Below are 22,363 nucleotides of genomic sequence, written 5' to 3'. Positions count from 1 at the left end.
CCATATAGTAAGAACTTTTTGTAGCTACAAGTGTAACTGTTATGTACCACAATAACAAATTGATTCAGTTGTCCACTAAAGAATTATGTTATACGTCTGTAACTATGTTCAACATCTGTCACTATGTTTTAAACCTGTATTAAGTTCAACAGCTGTTTTAAAACTATGTTTTATCTTGTATTATGTCCTACAGCCAGTTCAATGTCTATCATTTTTAAATGCAATTTTTCTCTAACTGTATATGTCAGTAACACTAAATGTGGGAGTTTTTCGCCCCAGGCCTCCACTGAAAATGGACCTGCGTCCAGTCGGACTCTCCCGGTCAACAAATGTAAATAAAATAAATGAATAAATAAACAATACTGGATACGTGGTGTTCAAAGGACAGTTCATTGTCTACACAGATTCCCAGGTCCCTCACTAATGAATTGTTTTTCAGAGGTGTGTTATCAATGCAGTAGTTGCAAGGGATGTTGCGGTTGCTGAAGGATGCAATTACACATTTTTGGCATTTACTTTTAATCCACGGTTTTAACACCAGTTATTTGTTTGGGAAAGTCCCTCTTGGAGGATCCTGGTGTTTTTTTTGGATAGTTAATAATGGCACCTAGTTTATAGTCATAAACTTAGTCAGTCATAAGCCCTTAACATTGGCTTTGACCTCCGAGAATTAAGAACTAAAGAGGACTGGTCCATGAATTTTGGAGGAGACAGAGCTGCCCAACCTAACTTCCTGGGTTGTATTTATGATCCACTTTATTATCCACCAAGTTATACAGAGACTATAATTTAGCTGGGAGAGTTTATTAGCAATACCTGAAACAGAATGGTACTGAATGCCTCAGCAAGATATAAATATCTGGTGTGCACAATTTCTTCCTCATCCATTCCTGCAGCAACCTTTCTCAAAGAAGTCAACTAGGTTGAGTAGGCAGATCTGCCCTTGGCAAAACAGAACTGGTTTGTAAGTTAGCTGTATCCTTGTTCATTAACTGCATAATGAGCCTTTGTATAGGCTTACAGATCTACAATTTCCTAGGTTAGCTGACGTCCAACCCGTGTGGGGAGGGGGGGGGGTGAATGTTGCTGTCCTCCATTTTCTCAGCACATATCCTGTTTGAATAATTTTGGTAGGGTGTTTCACAAGCCCTGTTTCAGGCTAGCCAACAGGCATCCTGGTATGGTATTTGCCCTAACAGTAGCAGAGTTCTTGGCCTTGACTAATGTATGTTCTAGGGAGACTGGGGAGGGTGTAGATGCACATATATGATCTAGGAATGCTGGAGGTTAAAGGGGTAAAGTCTAAGTATGTGGCATCATTTACTATTAGCTCTGCACAGTGCTGGGCATTGTTTCTTTAGCATAGTTAAAGAAGCCTTTGTGGTTATCTTTTGCCTGGGTGGCTATTTTTACCTCATATCTGATTATGGCTGATTCGATGGGGGTCCAGAATTCATTGTTTAGTTTAGCAGTTATCAAGAGCGGTTTTGGCTTCTTGAGAGTTAGATCTATTTTGCATGCAAGTGTTTTTTTTTTCCTTTTATTACAGAGCATGTTTACATTACGGTTCCACCGCAGGAATTTATTATTGAAATTAGCATAGTATTTACTTCTGAGCAGAACAAATGTGTCTACCCAACTATTTACATTTGCAAAGAATTTAGAAAAAATGTATAAGTACTGGGATCATCCAGGTAGTGGGGCCTTTTGAATTTAGCCAGGTTATCACTCAGTTTTAGTAAAGTGGTCTTTACATAGTCTCTGAATATTAAGTCGCACTGTGAGTGTGACTGACTTGTAGTCAGGTTTGACCAGAAAGGAGGTTACAGTTGGTGAGGAGGTTGCCTCATACTGTTAAGGACCAAATCCAGGATTTTACAGCTTCTGGTTGGGGTGCTGTCTAACTGGTTCATAAAGCTTCTATTGATGAAGTCCATAAATATCTGTGCCTGCATGTTTGACAATGCACGAGTCTCCCAGTTTATGGAGGGATAACTGAAGTCTCCTAGGAAAATGCTGTTTAGCTTAATACACAGGAAATCCACACTGGTTATGTAGGAGGCACAGGATGAAGAGGACATAAAGGGGTCTTGTAGTTAGCTATGATTTGGTAAAAGATTTTGTTCACAGCAAGATGGATTTGGAAGAATTCCAGGTGGTTATCTTGTCTAACAAGTCTGGAGGTATGTTTTTTAAGAATATACAGACAGATCGCTCCACCTTTAGTGCCTCTATCTAAAATGGTGGGCCTGTATGAGTGATAAACAATGAAGCCCTAAACTGATGGAGTGCTTTCAATGATCTTGAAACCAGGTCTCTGTGACAATGTATGTATCAAGGTTTTCCAGGGTAGGTAAGGCCTGCAGGGTGTATAGTTTTTCTTTAGGCTCCCTAGCTTACTACTGTCTTTATTCTGTCTGGTTATGGTGGAAGCTTTAAAAGACTGACATTGTCTAAAAAAAGGCACTAAAGGGGTGGACAAAGTTTTGGTCAATATAACGAAGCCTTGAATAGAGAGGTGCAGGCCACCCCTTGCAAATCAGTTAGGACTGTCTACCATCTCTTCCTAGGCTAATATATATTGCATCCCCTTAGAATGACACCAGAAGCTAAGCCAATTGTTGAAGTCAATCAACTTTTATTCAAATTGTGGCATAATTCTTGGTGATGGTAGAATACTGCTCAAGGCTAGGTTAATACTTGCCTCAGACACATATTTTGAGACCTCCATTGTGTTTGTCTTCATATAGTCCAGGGACATATGTCCCAAGTCATTTACACCTACATGTACAATGACTGTATCATATGTCACAACTTTGAACTACAGAACAATACTTTAAATGACTGTGAATGCAATGGCCATCCAAGGATGAATACTCCAAAATGAAATAACCTATAACAAAAAGATGAAGAACATATTTACAATGGAGAAATCCAATGTTGTATCAAAGGAGAGTATCTAGTGTAGGCTAAAATGACCAAACAGCTAATGTTCTGCTGCACAGTGAAGGAGAAAAAACAGAATGTGTTCACTGAGATGACATCTGTAACAGGTAATAGAATCCTCTGAAGCCATATACAAATAGATTCATAATCAGGACTTACTAGAAGAAGAAAGATTGACTGGAGTTTGTTCAAGCTGAAATTTAGCATAAGATACTGTGCAACTGGTTTCCACCTGCAGCCTAAACAGGAAAGTAGTGGAAAGTGTTACATAAGTTGGTGCCATATTCAAAAGTAAAGAACACCTCAAGCCAAAATCAGATGGTAGAATGGTGCATCTAAGATTAAGTAGCACAAAAACATGGAAACTGTATCTGCTTAAATTAGCATACAAACAGTATTGGCTCAAAGCATACATCAGCGACTGTGTAATTGGTTCTACCTGTAGCCTGAGCATGAAGAGTGTTGAAAGGTATGCCCTAAATTTGTACAATGCCATCATTCTAAACAAATAACCATGCAGAACAAACTGTAGTAAGTTCTGACATCAATTCTTAACACAATATGTGAAAAGTGAGAAGTTATCCATAGAGCAGAAAAGGGGGTTGGAGATCTTACAAGAGCTAGAGCAATACATCTATGATATTCAAGTACAGGTTTAGAGTAAGTTACCGTAATTTGCGTTGTTGTCTCACAGCAAGAGGTTCTCCCATTCGATTCTCGGCTGGAGTGCGGGGAGTGCCTTCTGTGTGGAGTCTGCATGTCCTCCCCACGATTGGGTGGGCGTTCGAAAGACATGCGTAAATGGGTGTACCTTCGTTGAAGGTTGGACGTCGAGCTAGCACCTCGGCATTCGTGGAAATCTACTGCCAATAATTGGCGACCCCTAACCGGGAAAAGCCGAAAGACACAACATATATATATATATATATATATATATATATATATATATATATATATATACATATATATATATATATATATATATATATATATACACATATACACACATACACATACATACAACACCGTAATTTTAAAAATCTACATCCTGTAATTAAATATAGGGTGTGAGATCTTGCATGACCTGGTTCAATACATCTGTACTAGTTAAGTGCAGGTTCTGAGAAAGCTAACATGATTATAAAAGGCCATATCCTTGAATCACATAAAAGTTCCTTTTTTTTTTTACAGCAAGAGTAGAGTTAAAGAGGAGATCATCTACGGATGATCATAGAAGAATTGAGCGACACACATAAAAAAATAAATTTGCATCAAGATAGTTCACCCAAAACAGAAGACTTATCAGATAAGTAGAGAGGTTCAAGATTCAGATGTTGGCAATGAATCCTGAGTTGAGCTGAGCGATCATTGTTAAGATAAATTCAAGACATTACCCCGAAATTGAACATGATGACCTCAGTGTTGACGTGGTTGAATTTGAACCCAGAAATATAAGAACAGTGTTGAAACAGGCCTCAGACACATACTAGGATGAGAAAGTTCAAGGTCAGTGGAATGGCTAAGGCTGACACCTGCAATCTCTAGATGTTTGATATTCAGCCTAAAACTGAGTTTGAAGTTAACATGGATGTTGACACTGATATGTGTCAACCCCTGTTGCATGTTTATCATTGCAACCCAAAACTGAGACAGAAAGTGGTCAATTACTGTTACAGGAGCTATATTTGACTTAAAATCAAGGTCAAAGTCAACATGGGGACTGATGAGGATTGATTCCTGTTAGATGATCAATGTTCAAACAGAAACCAGAGTCCAAGTTGACATGAGAGCTGGCTCTAATATGAAGAACTAATGTCTACAACTTAGATGGTCTATCCTCAACTTCTGATAAGGATGGTGTCAGCAAGGAAGCTGATACCAATGGTAGACAGCCCAAAAAGTGATACAAAGTGGGCAGCTGAAATAAGGTTCTGCATATGGACTAATATATAACCACAATGGCCGCAAATAACACTGAAACCTTGACAGGGCTTGAGAAAGCCAAAAAGAGGGAAAATAGTTCATCTTTAAGAAAACACAAGTTTGTCCGCTTAAATCATCACCAAAGGAGCAGACCATATAACAAAATTCTATTCTACCATTCTAAACAAATAACTAATAAATATCTAAACATGTGTACAGACATAGTCCCAAGCAAGTCTTTCGGCTTTTCCTGGTTACGGGTCACCACAGCGGAAATCCGGTCCGCTAATGATTGGCAGTAGAGTTTTACGTGCTGTCTTGCCGGGCCTAACGCACAACCTTCAGCGAAGGAACGCCCATTCATGCATGTTGACACACAGAAGACGCTCTAGCTGAGAATCGAACGTGTAACGTCTAACTGTGAGGCAACAACGCTACCGCAGCACCACCACCGCAGTAACAGTCCCAAGCAAGTCATAAAAACAAAAGAGCACTGGAACCAGTTTTCTCATTAAAAGCAAAGTAAACCATAACTGACCTTGTGTACAAAAGACACAAAAAAAGAACCATTCTGGGTCTCAACAGCAATAAGACAGAAGAAGGAATTTTTTATGATTAAGAAGTCCCATCTTCAATTACCCTTAGTAAGAAGTATATCAAATGGTTTACCTACATTTGTTCGATAATATAATGCATGATCTTGCATATGAGCGACTCTAAACAGCGGATTACGGAACCTCAGGAAGCCCAAATGTCAAAAATGGTGACCATTTTCGAACTGCATCACAACCCTGTACTCCCGGTGACATTTAGAAGACATCACCGGATGTCTCCAAACACCGTTATGCAGGGAGGCAAGCCCCCCTGCACCCCCCACACCCTCTGCTACTTTAATACACTAACTCCGAGATCGCACTACAGTGAGGGAAGGGGTACATTTTCCGACCCCCACTGTAGTGCGAGCTGCACTCAAAAAGCCAAATTCACATGAGCGAATACAATTTGCTCAGGTGTGATTTTGGCCATACGTGGTTCATCAATACGGACTTTTGCAAACATCCTTTTGCACATCTACCACTGCAGATGTGCACTTCACACAAATGAAAGTAAACCATATCAAACACATTAACAGCATTTACAGAACAAGATTTAGTTAAGAAGAAAATGGTGAACTGAAAGGGGAGAGTAGCAAAAAAAAAAAAGCAGCAAATACCTTAAAGTAGAAGACTAAGTGGTCAGAAGTGACTGAGGGAAAAAATTAGGTGAATTCTGACATTACTCCATAAACTCTGAAAATAAAAATAGTAGCCTACTGCTGTTTTCGGACTAGACTACAACTTATGTAGGGCAAAGAGACTGAAAGAATGGCCCTTATCAGCACAGCATTATGGGTAAAATGGAAGGGCTAGATAGCCTGGGGAAAGCTGTAGCTATCTGGCTAAATCCGGATAGCCTTTGTCCTGAAGGTGATGAAAAATGAAACTCTCTCTCAGATTACACCATTCAGCTTCACTGCTCCTTACTCCTTAGTCCCTTCTGTAGTGTAAAAAAATTAACTTTTTTTCCTGCTCATCAGTCTTGGTTGGCCAGCTAGATTGCGTAGTTTCCGTGGTTACAGCCTCATGGTGTGAAACAAATAGAGCGAACATTGCTTAGTACAATCCCTCAAAGCAACCTTTATCTCTAAAGCTCCAAGCTGCACGCAGACATGCCTAGAAGTCTTGTGAAGGGCAAAGAGTGATTGAATGGCAATTCAGTTGTTAGTGATAAGCTGTTATCATTCGTTCGTGTCCTTGCAACTAAGCTTTATAAATTTCTTAATCTTCTCTTTTGTCAGTTAGAATGAAAGCAAATGATTTACTGTGTTATTAAGAATGAATTCTCCAGAGGTAATCAATAGCAGATACTTACAGCAAATTCCTCTGTTTGTAGTTGTCCTTCCACATGTTGTAATTCTAGTAAAATTAAAACAGAAAAAGGGATATCATATTAGTACTTAATTCATCATCACGCTTTACATTTCATAAATCAGGAGAATATCTAGTAGGTTTAACATTAACTTGAATGTAAAAGCAAATATAATATCAAATATAACAGTGATTATTTATATCTCATTATTTTACTACATAAGTTAACTACTATTGCATCTCTCCTTTTGGCAATTAGTAATTCATTACCCTGCTTAATAATAAAAACACCTAGTGGGTGGCACAAATTTGGCACTGCCTGTGGGTGCAGATTGAAGTCTTTGTGGCCTGATTAACAGCATATTATAACACTGATGACTACCAGCATCTTAATCGGCATCTACATGTAGTCTTTCATGGCTCAATTTCTCCAAGTCTTTCGGGTTTCTAATATCATGATGGGAATGGACCCCATTCCTAAATCATTGTACAATTAGAGTTCATTAAATTAGTATTATTTCAGTCTGTGATTTTAGCCATCAGTGCTCTTATCACTAACTGCAATGTACCCAGAATTAACTCCTTCTGTAATTAATATGGGGTTACATGTATTGGCAGCATATCTAAGTATGACTGTAAATTCTTATTTATTAGACCTGTTGCTCCTACCTCTACTGGAACTGTCTGGGTATCTTTATTTCCACATTGTTCTAATTTCTGAATGCAAATCCTGATATTTTATGACTTGTTATCTTTGTAAGACACTGTAATTACTGGGTGTAGTAATTTCAATTATCAATGTTACGTTTATCTTTTTTTTTCATAGAGTACTATATCTGGTTTTCTACTATCTATTTTGTAACTACTGGGAATGAGCGAACCCATGTGATACCCTTCAACATTCTCTACAATGCTTCGTTTTCATGTTTCCACTGCTTCTTAGCTATTTCTATATTGCAGTGTTTGCACAATTCTCAATGCAACAATATCTAGCTGTGTGCTACTTGGCATGTAGCACCAGTACATTTACATACTCTTAGCATGTAGAGCTCTTGAGAGATGATGTCATGTGCCATGTTCTGTGATGTACAAGCAGTGGTGATTGTAATAATGCATTACTGTTAAGCTGCCTAGTGTCAGCACTAAACACATGGCCATATGTGTGCCATGAACCTGAATGGAACAGGAGTACTAATTATGGATGAAGATGTCATACATTATATTCATTCCACCTTCTCTGCCCCTGCTCACCTGCTGATAAGGCTGCCATGTTCTGTCATATCTTGGTAATATTATGTTGGCCAAATCTTTGGTACAGCTATCTGTGTAACCTCTGTATTGCAGTGAACACACTCCGCAGCCAAACTAATTTATAAACTCAAAGAGAACATTTATGAACGATTATAAAAAATGTATACATGTCATCTTTAGATACTACGTTTCTCCATACTGGAAATGTGTAGATGTTCACATATTTATGGAAGCTGAGAAATCTAAAACTAACCAGCAAAGACCTAGAAGTCTAACTTTTGAGTAGGAGATGGCTGAGAGCAACAATTAACTGACACTGGCTGGGATTCATGACAACTGCTTTGTTGCTATGCAGCACATAATATCAAACATTCCATAAGGCAATTTGGCCTGTAATTGCTCAGATATGAAACAGATCTAGCACAGCACCAGTATGAGAAAAGGAATCCCTAGCACTTTATTGAAGCCATATTACACAGAGAAGTAGCATTAGCAAGGATCAGTGAAGGAGCTACACTAGGCAAGTGTGTATGATCAGACTGTCAATCACCACATGAAAAGCAGGTTATCATGTTCAAGGCTATGTACACTCACATGCACAAAGAAGCTCCAAATCTCTGCACACTCAATGGCAGACAGTCTAATTATGATCAGTAGAAGAAATGCCAACCAAGTTCATCATATAAATAAGGAGGAAAAGGTGTAGGCAGCATCATTAGAAAAGGGGAAATAGCAAGCAGAAGAAAACAAACAAGTGTAACCATAAGGAATGACAGGTGGGGGAGGGTACTTTTTTGTGAAAAAAGCTCTAATTTTTTTCTTTTATGAAGATAAAGGGCAGCTGGGGAAGCACTGAGGACTGATTGTGGGATGGACAGAAGGATAACTGAAGATTTCAGGGCAGGCAACCAAACATAAAATACAGGCACAGACAGACAGAGGTGGTAGTGACACAAAAGGCATGGGTAATAGTGGAAGGGCCCAGACCCACACAGGATACCTGGTGATAGGTAGGACTGGACGACAAGCAAGATATTGGAAATGACACATAATGCATGGGAACACAAGAATGGCAAATAAGGTAGGGTACATAGTGGATGCCAGACAGACTCCATATCCAAGCTACACAGGAATCGGTCACCTCCATGGTGATGTCATGTGCAGGCTGGGTCTCTGGTGACCTGATGGTCAGGGCTTGCCGGATGAGTGACTCAATCGGCAGTGCCAGGAGGTGTTCAACAGTGATATGGTGGGTGTTCAGCTGTTAGCATACCTCTGATGATAATATCAACCTATGCAAGTACAACCAGGAAACCAGAGTTATCCCCTCCAGGCCACTGTAAGAAGAGGACCCTCTGTTCTTCTACTGAGTAGTGGCCAATACAGTCACTAGTGAGTTCCCTCAGAACATCTTCAGCAGGGTGACCTTCATTTTACTGCTAAGTGGTCCTGAAGAACATGGCAATCCAGCTCCAGAAATGGTGGTTTGCACAAGTTGAGGTGAGTAGTGTCACTCTTCTGTTCTAACCACAAATGCACATATAAAAGAAAAACAAAAAAAGAACATATTAATACACACGTTACACATAACTGTATAGTACAGTAGTGCACATGGTATACACATCCTACCACCAGATATGCTTTTGCCTCCAGCAATATCCCTCCATGGTAGCTTCCCATTGCTCAGCTACTGTAAGATAAAGTAAGAATTGTGTCAAGTGCTGGATCTGGTAAAAGAAGTTGAAAGAAAAAAAAAGAAAAAGAAAATGCTTACAGTAAAACTATGTCTCTTTGTTCCTAACTTCTGCTTCCCACTGGCTAAGCACACTGAAGTGCCACTGCTACACGTTAATGTAATAAAGACTGCACTACTGACCAGAAAGGGTGATGCCAGTGGCATCCCCTCAACATCCTTGTATGCTAATGCCAGGTGTCTATTTTGTACAAAAGAGGTTTGTGGAGATGGTAATGAAAAAAGGTACCCAGTTTGTCTGGGACAAAAGGGAACTATGAGGATTAATTCTTCCTCAGATTCCCTAGATTTCTGGATGAACATCATCACTGGGGAAATATGGGAAAGCATAAAGAAGGCAACTTGTCCAAAGGTGAGATAAAGCATTCTTCAAATGACCTCCTGGAGGAGAAATTAACGCAAAGAAGCTGGGGTTCTTGATGGCAGATGTTCAAGCAAATTGGTCATACATCAAAAAGCTCCACAAATTAAAGATCTTCCTGCCAAGCTGGCTGACAGACTACACATGGGACACTAACAGACATCGTTGGAATCTGCCCACCCTGAGGTTTCCCTCACAGGAATGCATATCATCACCAGGACATGTTGGAGGTGGATGGAACACTGCCACATCCTTATGGCCTCTTGACATAATGGATAACAGCACCTTCCCCTGTTTGATGATGTAGCAGACTACAGTCATACTATTCAAATGGATGGAGATAACTAGCTTTGAAAGTAAGACTTGAAAAATAATCTAGCAGTTGGCACAGAGGATTAAGAAGCTGTTGCTGACTGTTTCCTGTGGTCCAGAGTTTGACTGCCTCAGCCTCCACTGCCTGTTTGACTCTGAGCAAGTCCCTTAACCAGAGAGCACCACCAGGTTGAGTCTGAAAAATGAATGAATGAATGAATGATAAAATGAGCAAACATTGCTCTTATCTACAGGATGTTGATGTGTAAACAGGACTGACTGTCTTCCTACTGAAATGATGCTCCACTTCCCCACAACAGGGTAGATGTATCCACAGTAACAGAAGTTTGTGGAGTTTGGTGTTAGACAGGATTCTCCTTTAGGAGATTTGCTTCATCCAGCCATCATGGCATTTATGAGAAACATGCTCTGGAGATCCAAATGAGATACAGATGCTATCTGAATTCTAAGACCACTGTATCTGAGAAACCACTGAAGAACCCTCAACTGGATCCTGTGGCATGAGGGGCCGCAAAATGAAGACTGTCATCAGGCACAGGAGCTTGAGACAAATTTTTGCTGGGAATGTCTGGGAGGACTCTTTGAAAGAATGGGTGTAGTACATTTAACTGCAAAACATCTCATTAGGCAATACTTACTGAGTTTCTCTTGTTGATTGTCCCACTTACTGACTTGATAAACTTTCAAATTACATGTCATTGAGCACTGTCATGGACACAGGCAATGAGTTCCCATATACAGATCACAGTTCTCTACATAGGGATTAAACTATTCCTCTTTCTGCCGGACAGTGCAATCTTGGAGAGAGATGCAGACACAGTCCCGCATATGGGAGGATGTACAGGGGCCTACACCCTGCTGAAATTATTTTTTTTTAGATTTTTGGCTAACTGTTGACTATTTGCAATAAACTGCCTGGTAATCAAGTTGGTCAGTCAGCAGGCTAAGATCATTGAGCTGGTGCTCCCTAGAAACAGCGGTTTAGACTACACTCAAACAAGTGAAATGATCCTGCATTAAAAGGCAAACATGCATAGCAAACTGTTATGCCTAGAGAAATCCTATTAGACCAGAGTCTGAACTGGGCAAATAAGAGACTTGGTGATGGTCAGTATAACTCTGAAAGTGGAAAACAGCTTCAACTGAAACTCCCCCTATAGAAGAAAAGCATCATAAGTCAAGGCAGCATTGAACTAGTCATCTAAACAGGAAAGCACTCAAGATTTCTGCAGTACTAGATGAGTTGCATCTACAGCAAAACATCTGATGAACATACCCAAACAAGAGACTGAAAGGAAGAGTCTGAAACTGGTACAAATGGTTATTGACGGACACCACAGAAACCTTTGTGATTCCTTGTGGATTTTGATATGGAAGCAGGCAACTTCAAGGTCCAAAGAACACACCCAATTCTCCTTTGGTTAGGCATTAAATAGTAGACTTCATGACCATCTGAAAGGTTTCTTTGAGAATAAATGGATTCAGATCACCGAGAACCATCCTGGGTCTCAAGTCCTTGGTTTTCTCAAGCATCAAAAATATAGAATAAAATATTCTCTTTCTGGTCTAGTCTAGTAAGACCTCATGGATGCCACTATAGCTGAAAAGTTTCTTCAGCCCCTTCCTAGCCACTAGTTTCAGATGGGTAAGGTGTCTGGCAAGAGTAGTGATGGAATCTAGGAATGGGTAAGAAAAGGGTTTAGATAACATTTGGATATAATCTCCACAACCCATTTCTCCTAGAAATATTTCTACATTTTGGGACATGAATGGAGAATCATCCCAGGTAAGGTGTCAGGGCAGATGCAGTCTGCCCCAGGGCTGACTGTGGTCCCCATGTGCACCCCCAGACACCTCAACCTCTGGACCTGCAACCTTACTGGGACCCATACTGGAGGGACCATTTGTTGTTGCTGCAGGCCATGTCTGAACCACATCTGAATCTGGCTCCTCTGTTTCCTGGCAAATGGGTATTGTGGAAGGTGTGCTTGACACAGCTTTAAAGACATGCCCTTGTTCATTCATGTCCTTTAGGTGCTCCCTAACTTTGTGACTGTAAAACAGAAGACAAAAAAGGATTTCAAAAAGGTGGCTATGGTACCTTTGGTGAACTGAGTCAGCCACATCCAGGACTGCCAGTAGATAACAATGGCAGATCTCACTGTTCTAGCAGCACGTTCTAAAGTACTGAAGGTCACATAGACCATAAGGCTTTTAAAGGTCAATGAAGTTGAAATATGGCCCTTATCTTCTCTTTCAGTGGATGATCTCACAACTCTTCTCAGTATGCTAGTGCTCAGCACTTATATCCCTTTGAAAATAGAGTATGTGTGTCAGAGTAGTTAAGTGCCTACAAAGTGGCAGGCCTAAAAAAAAAAAAAAAGGAAAGTTCCAAAATCTGTACAAAGCTGTGGATTGTTTGTCTGGGAGGATGGACAGTAAGATTCAGTGCAACTCGTACTCTTTGCACAGCTACCACCAAAATGACAATATCAGGTTTGGCAGTGTCTACCCAAATGGAACACTGCCGGAGAAACCAGAAAATCGTGTCTGCCTTCTTGAGGACAAAGGCTACAGCAGCATGATTGCCCTATGCAGTCTTAGGAGCATCCTGCAGGATGTCCACTACAGGAGGGCTCAACCAGCAGATTTGTGAGGAAAATCTACATGCTTTCTGCAAATCTCCTTTGTAGTGGTTATGGTGGTGGTGGGGGTGTGCATTACGCTTAGACAGCTTTCAGTTTGTTGCATAAAATGGAACACCTCTCCAAATGTGGTGTTATTTAGAAGGGAAGGGGGAAGTTTAACTCCTTCTTCATCCTCACTGTCCTCTGAGGGAAGTTCTGTTTTAGGTGTTAAGTGTGACTTGCACAAACACTTTTAAACCATTTAGGAGAAGCTTAGACTCTGAGGGATGTGCTGGTTTTGAGAACTGGAGCCACCAAAAAAAACTGCATTGCAGGAGAAGGAGAGAGCAGTCCCCTGAGGTTGACGATAGCAGTCAGGGAGCATAGATGCTGGAAGAACTGTAGAATGGGCTGGGGTTCCTAGCGCAGTCTGAGAAATTGGATGAAAAACACTGCTTCTCATTATAAATGCTAATATAAAAGTTAAAGTCACTGATTCCTGAAAGGCTGACAGTGAAAACCCCAGCACTACAGTCACTGATGTCTGAAAGAATGACGCGAGAACACCAGCATCTGAATGGCCAAAGCTGGAAAGATCAGGACCAAAATGGATGGGACTAGATAGGGTGTTGGTGGAGGAGTACAAACTGGTGATCTCATGAATGCTAATACTAAAATCAGAGACATCTGATATGGCACCAGAAGTGGTGTTTGGGTAGCGAATGTTTGGTAGGCTGTAGGTTCAGGCTCGTAGTGGAAAAGTCATATTCAAGAAAACAGACACCTAAGATGCAGGTATCGACGTCACAAACATTGATGACGGAATCAGCAATGGAGTGCTGCCACTGAAAAAGTGGGTGCCAGTCATAAAAGCAGAAGGTGACTCGGTGTCCTGAGATAATAAGGACAGGGGTACAGACTTTACATCTGCTGGTATTTACATGATTTACAGCAGCAGCCAGCTGATCATAATCTACTGGAAGAAAGCTCTGGGCCTCCCAGAAAGGCACAGAGGTAACAGGTTTTGAAGGTAGCAGATCCTGCACCCCAGGAGAAGAAACAGCAATTGGCTCCACTTCCATAATAGAAAGGAACTTTACAGACTCCTCTGCCACAATGCCAATATCTTTGAAAAGACTCTTAGACCAAGACTAACATGGTGAAGAAGGCCTTTCAGCCAAGTTAGAACACGTTGCTGTGGTAACAGTAAGTCTCTTCTGCAATTCTCAACAGAAATTCTTACTGCTTAAGCTTCTTCCTATTATTAGACACGGTCAACGTGGAAATAGAAGCAGCCTGTGATAGGAAAGATAATTCTGTTCTAATGTGGCCAACTTCTGAGAGAGCAGGATCTTTAGCAACAAAGATCACAAAGGAAACTACAAATCTTTTTTCAGTTTTGACAGAAAGTTAAGGAATAATATCCAACACTATAATGAGCTCGTCTATAATAATATCACCCATTCTGGCCTCAAGGATATAGCTAATATATTAGAAGGCAGATTTAAGGCTACCTTTACCCCTTCTTACTCACATTACTGCCCCCACTATCCCTGAGAATTTAGTTTCCCCTGCAAACACCTTGGAACAAGTCAGAATCCCTGTCAAAGGCTAAAAATAATACTTCCAAAGGACCAGACAACATACCAGCCTGCATCTTCATCACTGCCCACCAGCCTGCATTTTCATCACTGCCCATTACGCACTATCTAAGCCTCTACTGAAACTGTTCAACCTCAGCCTATGTACACAAGGGTGGACCCTCTACAGACCTATGGAAGCCTCACTAACCTTATACGCAAAGCCACGGAATGTATCAGAACAGAACTCATTTTTGCAGATGCAGGTAACTTAACTGATCTAGATCCCAATCAGTTTAGTTTTGTGAAGGGCAGGTTCTATCTCCTGAACCTAGTAAGCTTCTATGAATAAGTTACAGGGGCTATGGACACTGGTCATTCTGTGCACACTGCTTATCTTGACCTGCACAAGAATTTTATCATAATGTCCCATTCTGTAATATTGAAAATTTAGACAGGCTTAAAATAAATCCCCACATTATCTGCTGGATTGCAGACTGGCTATCCAGCAGTTCCCCAGTTGTGAAGGCTGTTAGTTCACTTTCTGAATGTAAATTTGTAACTAGTGGAGTGCCACAGGAATCAGTCCTGGGCCATTTTGCAGACATACAAGCCAATATCCCAGACGTGTGGTTGACCACATTTGCTGATGACTGCAAACTGGGTATTGTTATTCACTTATCCATCAAAACAAGATATATTAAGAAAGGACTGGAATATGCACATAACATGGTGTAACAAAAATGGTCTCAAACTACATAAAACAGTGCAAGACAGTAGTGTTCGCTAGAGAAGTTATTCCCATCTCATTTATTATAAACCGTTCTCCTCTTCAGACAGGTATAATTATAAAAGACCTTGGTACTTAATATGGATAGCTTTCTCTCAACCATTCATCATGTTTCCACCCCAGACAGGAAATCATTATGTCTGGTCCAGTTAATTTCCAAAGGAAACATTTCATGATCCACAGAAGCCATCCTACCACTGCATTCTTCCTTTGGTATGTACAAATCCAACCATATCACTGAAATGGAAAGGCCTCAAAGATTTCTAATCAAGAAAATTAAAGGTCATAAGTCATTCAATTATCTCATAGATTAGCAAGAGTCTCTTTATACTCAGTAATGCACAGGTTGCTGGGAGGTGACCTGTGTCATGTTTTTCAAGTCATGAAAGACCCAGGACTACATTTCTTTGCAAAACGACTGGGAATGCAAATATTGGCACAAAGGACTTTAATCTACATCAGCAAATAATTGAGACTCACTGGAAAAATTGCTTCCTAACTTATTCCAAGCCTGTGGAATAAGTTACCACTACAGGTCAAAACAAAGTATTCCTTTGGCTACCTTTAAGTCTAGTTTTGATTAACAGGACAGGTAAACACAAATTTACACCAGGGTTATCATGTATGGACCACCATATAATTTCCCTCCTCCCATATGGTGGAACTGGCATTGTCTATTCTGATTTGGGAGGTGAACACTATTACAAGTACTTGCCACCGTTTTCAAGCACTTAAGTGTGCCTTTTTAAAGGTGTATATGGCTATGCATCTTATGGTCCCTGTGACCACTTGCCTAGTATGTTCCTAATATTATGGTAAGTTACCTACACAAATGTATCATATTCTTCATTTGTATCACTGTTGCAGTTATAGTGTAACAAAAGATTCTTAAAAGTTATCCTCACCCAAACAAAGAGATCCAGTGGAGGATAGAAGAAGGCCCATAAAAACAGTAGAGGCAAATCCAGTCCTGGCGCTAAACCTCACATTAATATTGCAATGCTTTTGAGATTGTGTGCACCAAGGATCAAGCTGCTCCTTAAAGGATGTCCTTGGTATTCATCCTCTTTATGAAAGAATCCGTAACAGCTATGCCCTGGGTAGAATGAAATCATGCTTTCTACTGCAAAGATCAGTCATGAGTCTTATAACAAAATGGACTGCAGACATTTACAGACTGTCCACTTGGACACTTGCCACCCCATTTCCCTATTGGAAAGGAGACAACTGATCCAATGTCCTTATTTTCTTGGATCTATCTAGACAATACCCTACTTCCCTCTGAGCTTCTAAGGAGTGTAGGATTCATTCGTCCTGTTTTTTTTTTTTTCTTTCTTTTGCTTTTCCTCAGTACCTTGCTTGATGTCTCCAATACCTTCACCCAATTGACCACTGATTCTAGGGCGAGAGAACCAGGAATTTCTATACCAGGTGAGAGTCCAAAAGTCCATTCATTCCTGCTTAGGAATATTAATCAGCCTTCTGTTCCCCACTGACAACTGCGTGGTAGAGAGTAAGCTGGCTAGCTCATCCAGAGTGGTAACCACGAACAAAAAGCTGCAGCTTTTTGTTCGTGGTTACAGCTCCTGCAGCTTTTTGTTCGTGGTTACAGCATTTGTTTATTTCTACTTGATCCAGAGTGGTGGCATTCCCTCTCTCTCTCTGGGGTTCACGTTGATCTTTCAAACACTTTTTCACCGAGTTCTGATTTTAAAAAAAGTTGAAATGACTTTCAGCAAACCTTTTGTTGTTTTTTTTTTTTTTTTTTGCTGGGGCAAGTCGCCTCCATCCGTCACATGGGAGGACACCCCTCACACACCATAGAATGATATACGAATATACCTCCTCCGAGGTTGCACAACAGTGGAAAAAATAGAAAATCCCATTGCCAGCAACAGTTATTTTGGCTGAATTACTTCAATCAACAGTCACTCAGTATAAGAGCTGTTAATCACTGGACATTTTTCCTCCTCTCAGCAGCACCTCCATGCTCTCCGATTGCTGTCTCCCTAGGGGAAGTGTGTTGCTGCATACCAAATTTCCGCAGCTACACAGTGTGTATGTATGTACTAATGACAACATGGGCTTGGCAGGCTCGGACCCCATAGATGCCACCTGTGTGGTGAGGAACCAAGGGTGTCGCCTTCCACCAGGATGGCAAGCTGGCAATGGCCATCCATTCCTATCCTCCTTAGCCATCAACTGCAGGCACCCATTCCAGTAATCAAATTCGAGTCATCTGCACCATAGTCAGGGTTTTATTCCTCTAGCCATAGATATGTCTTCTTTCCTCCTTATTTTGAGGACTGGGGAAAAAAACAGGTAGTGAAATGGTTTGATTTAAGAATATTTCTGTCACTACCCTTGGCATGAAAGAGGTATTCGTTCAAGAGTAACTCTAATCTTGTAGAAATGCAAAAAGGCACTGCACATTAGCACTTGGAGTTCTGAACTCGCATAAGAGATAGTGGACATAGATACCTTTAGAGAAGTATAACCTGGACTTGAAAAAAAAAACTCAGGCAAATACAACAGAACCAGGGGAGCATCTGTTTGCATTGGACACCAGTTCCTCCTTTGTTATGACTTGGAAAACCTTTTTTGTTTTACTAGGTAGGATTTCCTAATGCCCAGCCTCATAGGTTCATAAGTTCATAGGTTTATACTAGGCTATCTGCCCTAAGGCATTTATAAGCCTAGCCCAAATTTTTGTGGCTTACGCCACCCCTTATATGAAAAAATACTGTGCCCATTAGTTTGTTGTGCCTCTGTCCAGCAGTGACACAGAGATGATTCCCGGGGTAAACCTACGATCTCCCATCCACAGGTCTAGATTTCTCTTGAACAGAGTCAGCGAGTTGCTCTGCCTCACATGGACCGGGATTTTATTCCACAGCATAGGGAGTCTCTGAATGATAAATCTATCCCTCCAGCACGCCCTATTTATATCCGTGCTAAGGTTTAAGTCGCTTGCTCTAGTGGTTTTGGTGGATTTGGATTTTTTGAGGTGGAGCATGTCCATTAATTCCGGGTTGGACATGGCCTTGTATGTCAGGCACATGTCACCTCTGAGCAGACGGTATGCGACTGAATAGAGCTGGAGTTTCTTCAATCTGGCAGCATATGACAGATTTTGGAGTCCCTTTATCCTTTTGGTGAGGAACTTTTGGGGTCTCTCCAATTGCTGCAGATGTCGGGTGAGATACATCCCGAATAGCTTATATAATAATAGAATACGAATAGAATCCCTCCTAGCTTCCCTCATAATCTTAAGCACTTCCTCTGAATAAAAGTGGCCAAAGGGTAATAATCAACTCATATCTTCCAAGCAGTGAGTCAGAGTGGATAGGTTGGGAGGTATCTAGGACTCTCAGATAAAATAAGTCACCAGGCACAAAAGCAGAATGTACTTATTTTATTCTTCCTTGACTAGAGCCTTGGTAAAATGCCTTCTAGGTGCAGTAATGTACCAAGGACTATCCCTGAACTGTGATAAGGGGGTTTACGTGCTGAGGCAGTACTAGTAGCTTCTCCCATACCACCTCTAAAAGGAGAATGGTGCTAAGGTATGATTCCTGGCCTCTCATCCCTCAGCTTTTGGACTATCCATTAGAACAGGGGTGTCTGAGGGAAAGTATAAATAAACAGATGCACCCAACTCATACAGAAGGCATCACTGCCCAACCTTTTGTGTGTGGCTCTTGAGTAGAAGCGTTTCAATCGTCTGTTGCTCTGACAGGCAAACAGGTTATCTCTGGTGCATACTACCTATGGGTCTGATCCGAAAAGGACATTTATGTACCACAGCATTGTCTATAACTACATTCAGGACTCTGGGCTTCCAGAAAGGTCTGAAAGCCATGAGTGTCAGAATGATTGCCATCATGTCCTTTATGTGCCTCTTTCCCTCTCTGAGACTTCAGGTGACATGAACTTTGAGGTTCACCATGCAGGGACAAAGCAAGTTTTTGCATCTACCACTTTTTTAAAACTGCCCTGATGGATGATTGGAGGAGTGTTCCCTAAAGACATACGAGTGCTTGTCCACAAAAAAGGATAGAGTGATATGGAAATTGGAGTCTCCAGATATTATCCAGGGCAAGGGGATAAAGCTAAACAACAAAAAAACTACCTTTGAGAAGCTAAATTAAAAAGGTCCGTAGCAGAAATAGAAGGATTTTAATACAGAAGGGTACAAGATCCCATCTTCCTTCTGAAGGATAACATGTTCTACTCTAAGGTACAGAAGTGTCACGTAGCACCTTCACTTCTTATGATGGAGGATCAAAAAAACTCTGGGTTATATTCCCACACTGGGAGTTGGGATTCATTTTCTAATAGTAACATTGCATTGCACTGCAGTATAAGGGAGCAAATTGCACTCTTTAATGTGCTTTCCTTCAGATGAGACATTAAACTGAAGCCACAGCTGCCAAGTTGGTAGTAGATCAGGTGGATGCAAAAGAAAATGTATTTCACAAATAAACTGTACTTTTTATTACCTCCATTGCTTCTTCTCTTTGGTTTAATGTAAATCTATCTGTTGCATTGCTCACCCAATTCCTGACATATTAATCTCTGTCTTAAAAATGCATCCATCTTAACTATATCCTGAAATAATTTACTCTACTTCTTATTAAAACACAGCTCTGCATAACTTGAATATTCCTGTACTTTTATTATAACTACTTCCTTCCTCTCCTTCCTAGTCTTCATAACTACTACCAAGTCATCTGCATAATTCACAAATATGGTAAACTTTTGTCTATATATATTTCTCACACTACCTCCTCTATTATTATTCTTACAATGTACACATACTGCATTCATTACTAACACAAATAATAATTCACTCATGGTCTAGCTCTGTTTTTTGCCTCTCTGTTCCTGTACTTTACTTAACCACCCACTAACCAAACCTTGATTCCATGCCCTTTTATATATCATCTTTAGATCATTCCTTACTGCCTCACTTTCCCCTACTCTCTTAATAATCCCCACATACTTTGACATTCTAGACTGTTAAATACTTTAGCTACAATCACGTACCACTATTTCCCTTCTCAGTTTTCTCCAAGTACAATATCACTTATTTTATAAGAATTAGCATATCCATCACTTGTCTTACTTTTACCTGTTACACCCCTTCATACATCATTTCACCTATTACATTATTAAACTTTATCATATTTTCATAGATACTGTGTAGTATGCATTCCCTAATGTATAGTATGAACCTATAAACCTATATACACCCCAGGGGTTACCTCAGTGTCACTGCTCGACAGAGGCACAGTAAAATAATGGGCATAGTTTCTCCAAACTAAAGGGGTGGCATAAGCCACAAAACTATGGGCTAGGCTTATAAATGCCCTCGGGCAGATAGCCTAGTATGAACCTATGAACCTATGTAACAGGCCTCCAGTTTTTAAGATTTTCACTTTCATGTTTTGAAAATAAACCTAATAACTAACAAATTTCTTCATTTTTGCATCACCCTAACCTTTCATTGGCATCTTCTGAACCATCATTTTCTCTTCACTTTTCCTACATAAAATCTATAACTCTACACATCCAGTCCTGGTACACTATCTTTACTTACTTCTCGCAGTACTTCAAATTCTTCTTTTGTCATTTATTTTTCTAGTTCTTTATTATCCCCCTCTTTTACCTTTTTAACTTTCCATGCCCTTCCTTTCTCATCCTGTACCTTCACAAATGCCTTTTATTACATTTCCTAATATGACTTTCATTACAGCTTTTGACCACAGACCAGAATACCACTCAAATATTTAAAAAAATAATTTCCCTTCTTCGGGTCTTATGATTTCCAAAAAAGGTGATTCCTCTTCCTACTTTTCAACATAAATATTAATATTTTACTTTTCATTGTTTTTTCTTTTCAATCTCTATCTCATTTGTATTTTTCCTTTTCTTTTTCTAACTTTTCCTAATATTCCTTTATCGACTCTTATACTGTTCTCTTTGTTTCCTTATCATATCCTCTTCAATCTTTAAATATTCCACCTGATATTTTTGTTTATACTTTACATACCATTCTGTCCATGTGTTATACAATGGTCTCACTGACTTGTGTTTAAACTACAACAGCTTCATGTCTTCTTGAAACACCACGGATTTCTCATTTAGACCTGTTAATATTTTAATAACTTTACATTCTATGCTTTTCCTCTTAATTTTTACTTACTCATACCCAAATTGCGTGGTCAGTAAAATGCATCTCCCTTCTCTGACCTCCCCCCCATCCCCTACCTCACACAATCCTTCAAAAATGAACGCATAATCTATTTCTGTTCATGCAACCTCCTTTACATACAAAATGTCCCTCCTCCCCACCCTTTATCTTCCACCTTTCATCATCTCTCTACATATATTAATTTCTTGAGTAATACTTTGTGACCACTTTCTTAAATTACAGTTAAAGTCTCGTAGCACCATAATACCAAAGTTCACAAACACAGCTCTGGTAGAATGAGCTTCAGCATTCTGAAGAGTATTTTTGCCATGGTTAGACTAATAGCCAGAGACAGCCATCTAGAAATGGTTTGCTTAGAAACTGTCTTACCTTCTTTCTTACCATCATAACATACAAACAGATGAATAGGTTTTCTGAAATCCTAAGTTTTGACCAAGTAATATCAAAGTTGTCCATGGATGTCTAGAGTAGGCAGTATCCCTTCTTCCTCGTTTTCAGGGACAGGATAAAAGACATGGAGATGAATAGTCTGGTTAAGGTCAAATTTAGAGGCAACTTTAGGTATAAATCTGAGACTCACCAATCCTTTTGAAAGATCAAATAAAACAAGAGTAGGTATAAGGGCCTGTAATTCAGATACCCATCTAGCAGAAGGTAGAGCAATAATCAGGGCAG

At 40.1% G+C, this 22,363-nt stretch overlaps 1 protein-coding gene across 4 annotated transcripts in view; it reads right to left on the bottom strand.

Annotated features, from left to right (window-relative positions):
* The window catches only part of HSPB11 (heat shock protein family B (small) member 11), a 280,522-nt gene that overhangs the window by 201,542 nt on the left and 56,617 nt on the right, over nucleotides 1-22,363 (bottom strand). For all 4 annotated transcript variants that reach the window (XM_044085471.1, XM_044085470.1, XM_044085469.1 and 1 more), the window contains one exon: nucleotides 6,781-6,824. In XM_044085471.1, the coding sequence (XP_043941406.1) occupies nucleotides 6,781-6,824 (44 nt within the window). The remainder of the gene's footprint in view (nucleotides 1-6,780; nucleotides 6,825-22,363) is intronic.

The sequence above is a fragment of the Protopterus annectens genome, chromosome 10.part0, assembly GCF_019279795.1.
Source record: "Protopterus annectens isolate FY-2018-M chromosome 10.part0, PAN1.0, whole genome shotgun sequence".
In the NCBI taxonomy this organism is placed as follows: domain Eukaryota; kingdom Metazoa; phylum Chordata; order Ceratodontiformes; family Protopteridae; genus Protopterus; species Protopterus annectens.
Note: the sequence above shows the minus strand (reverse complement) of the source record. Positions and strands in the feature narration are given on the sequence as shown.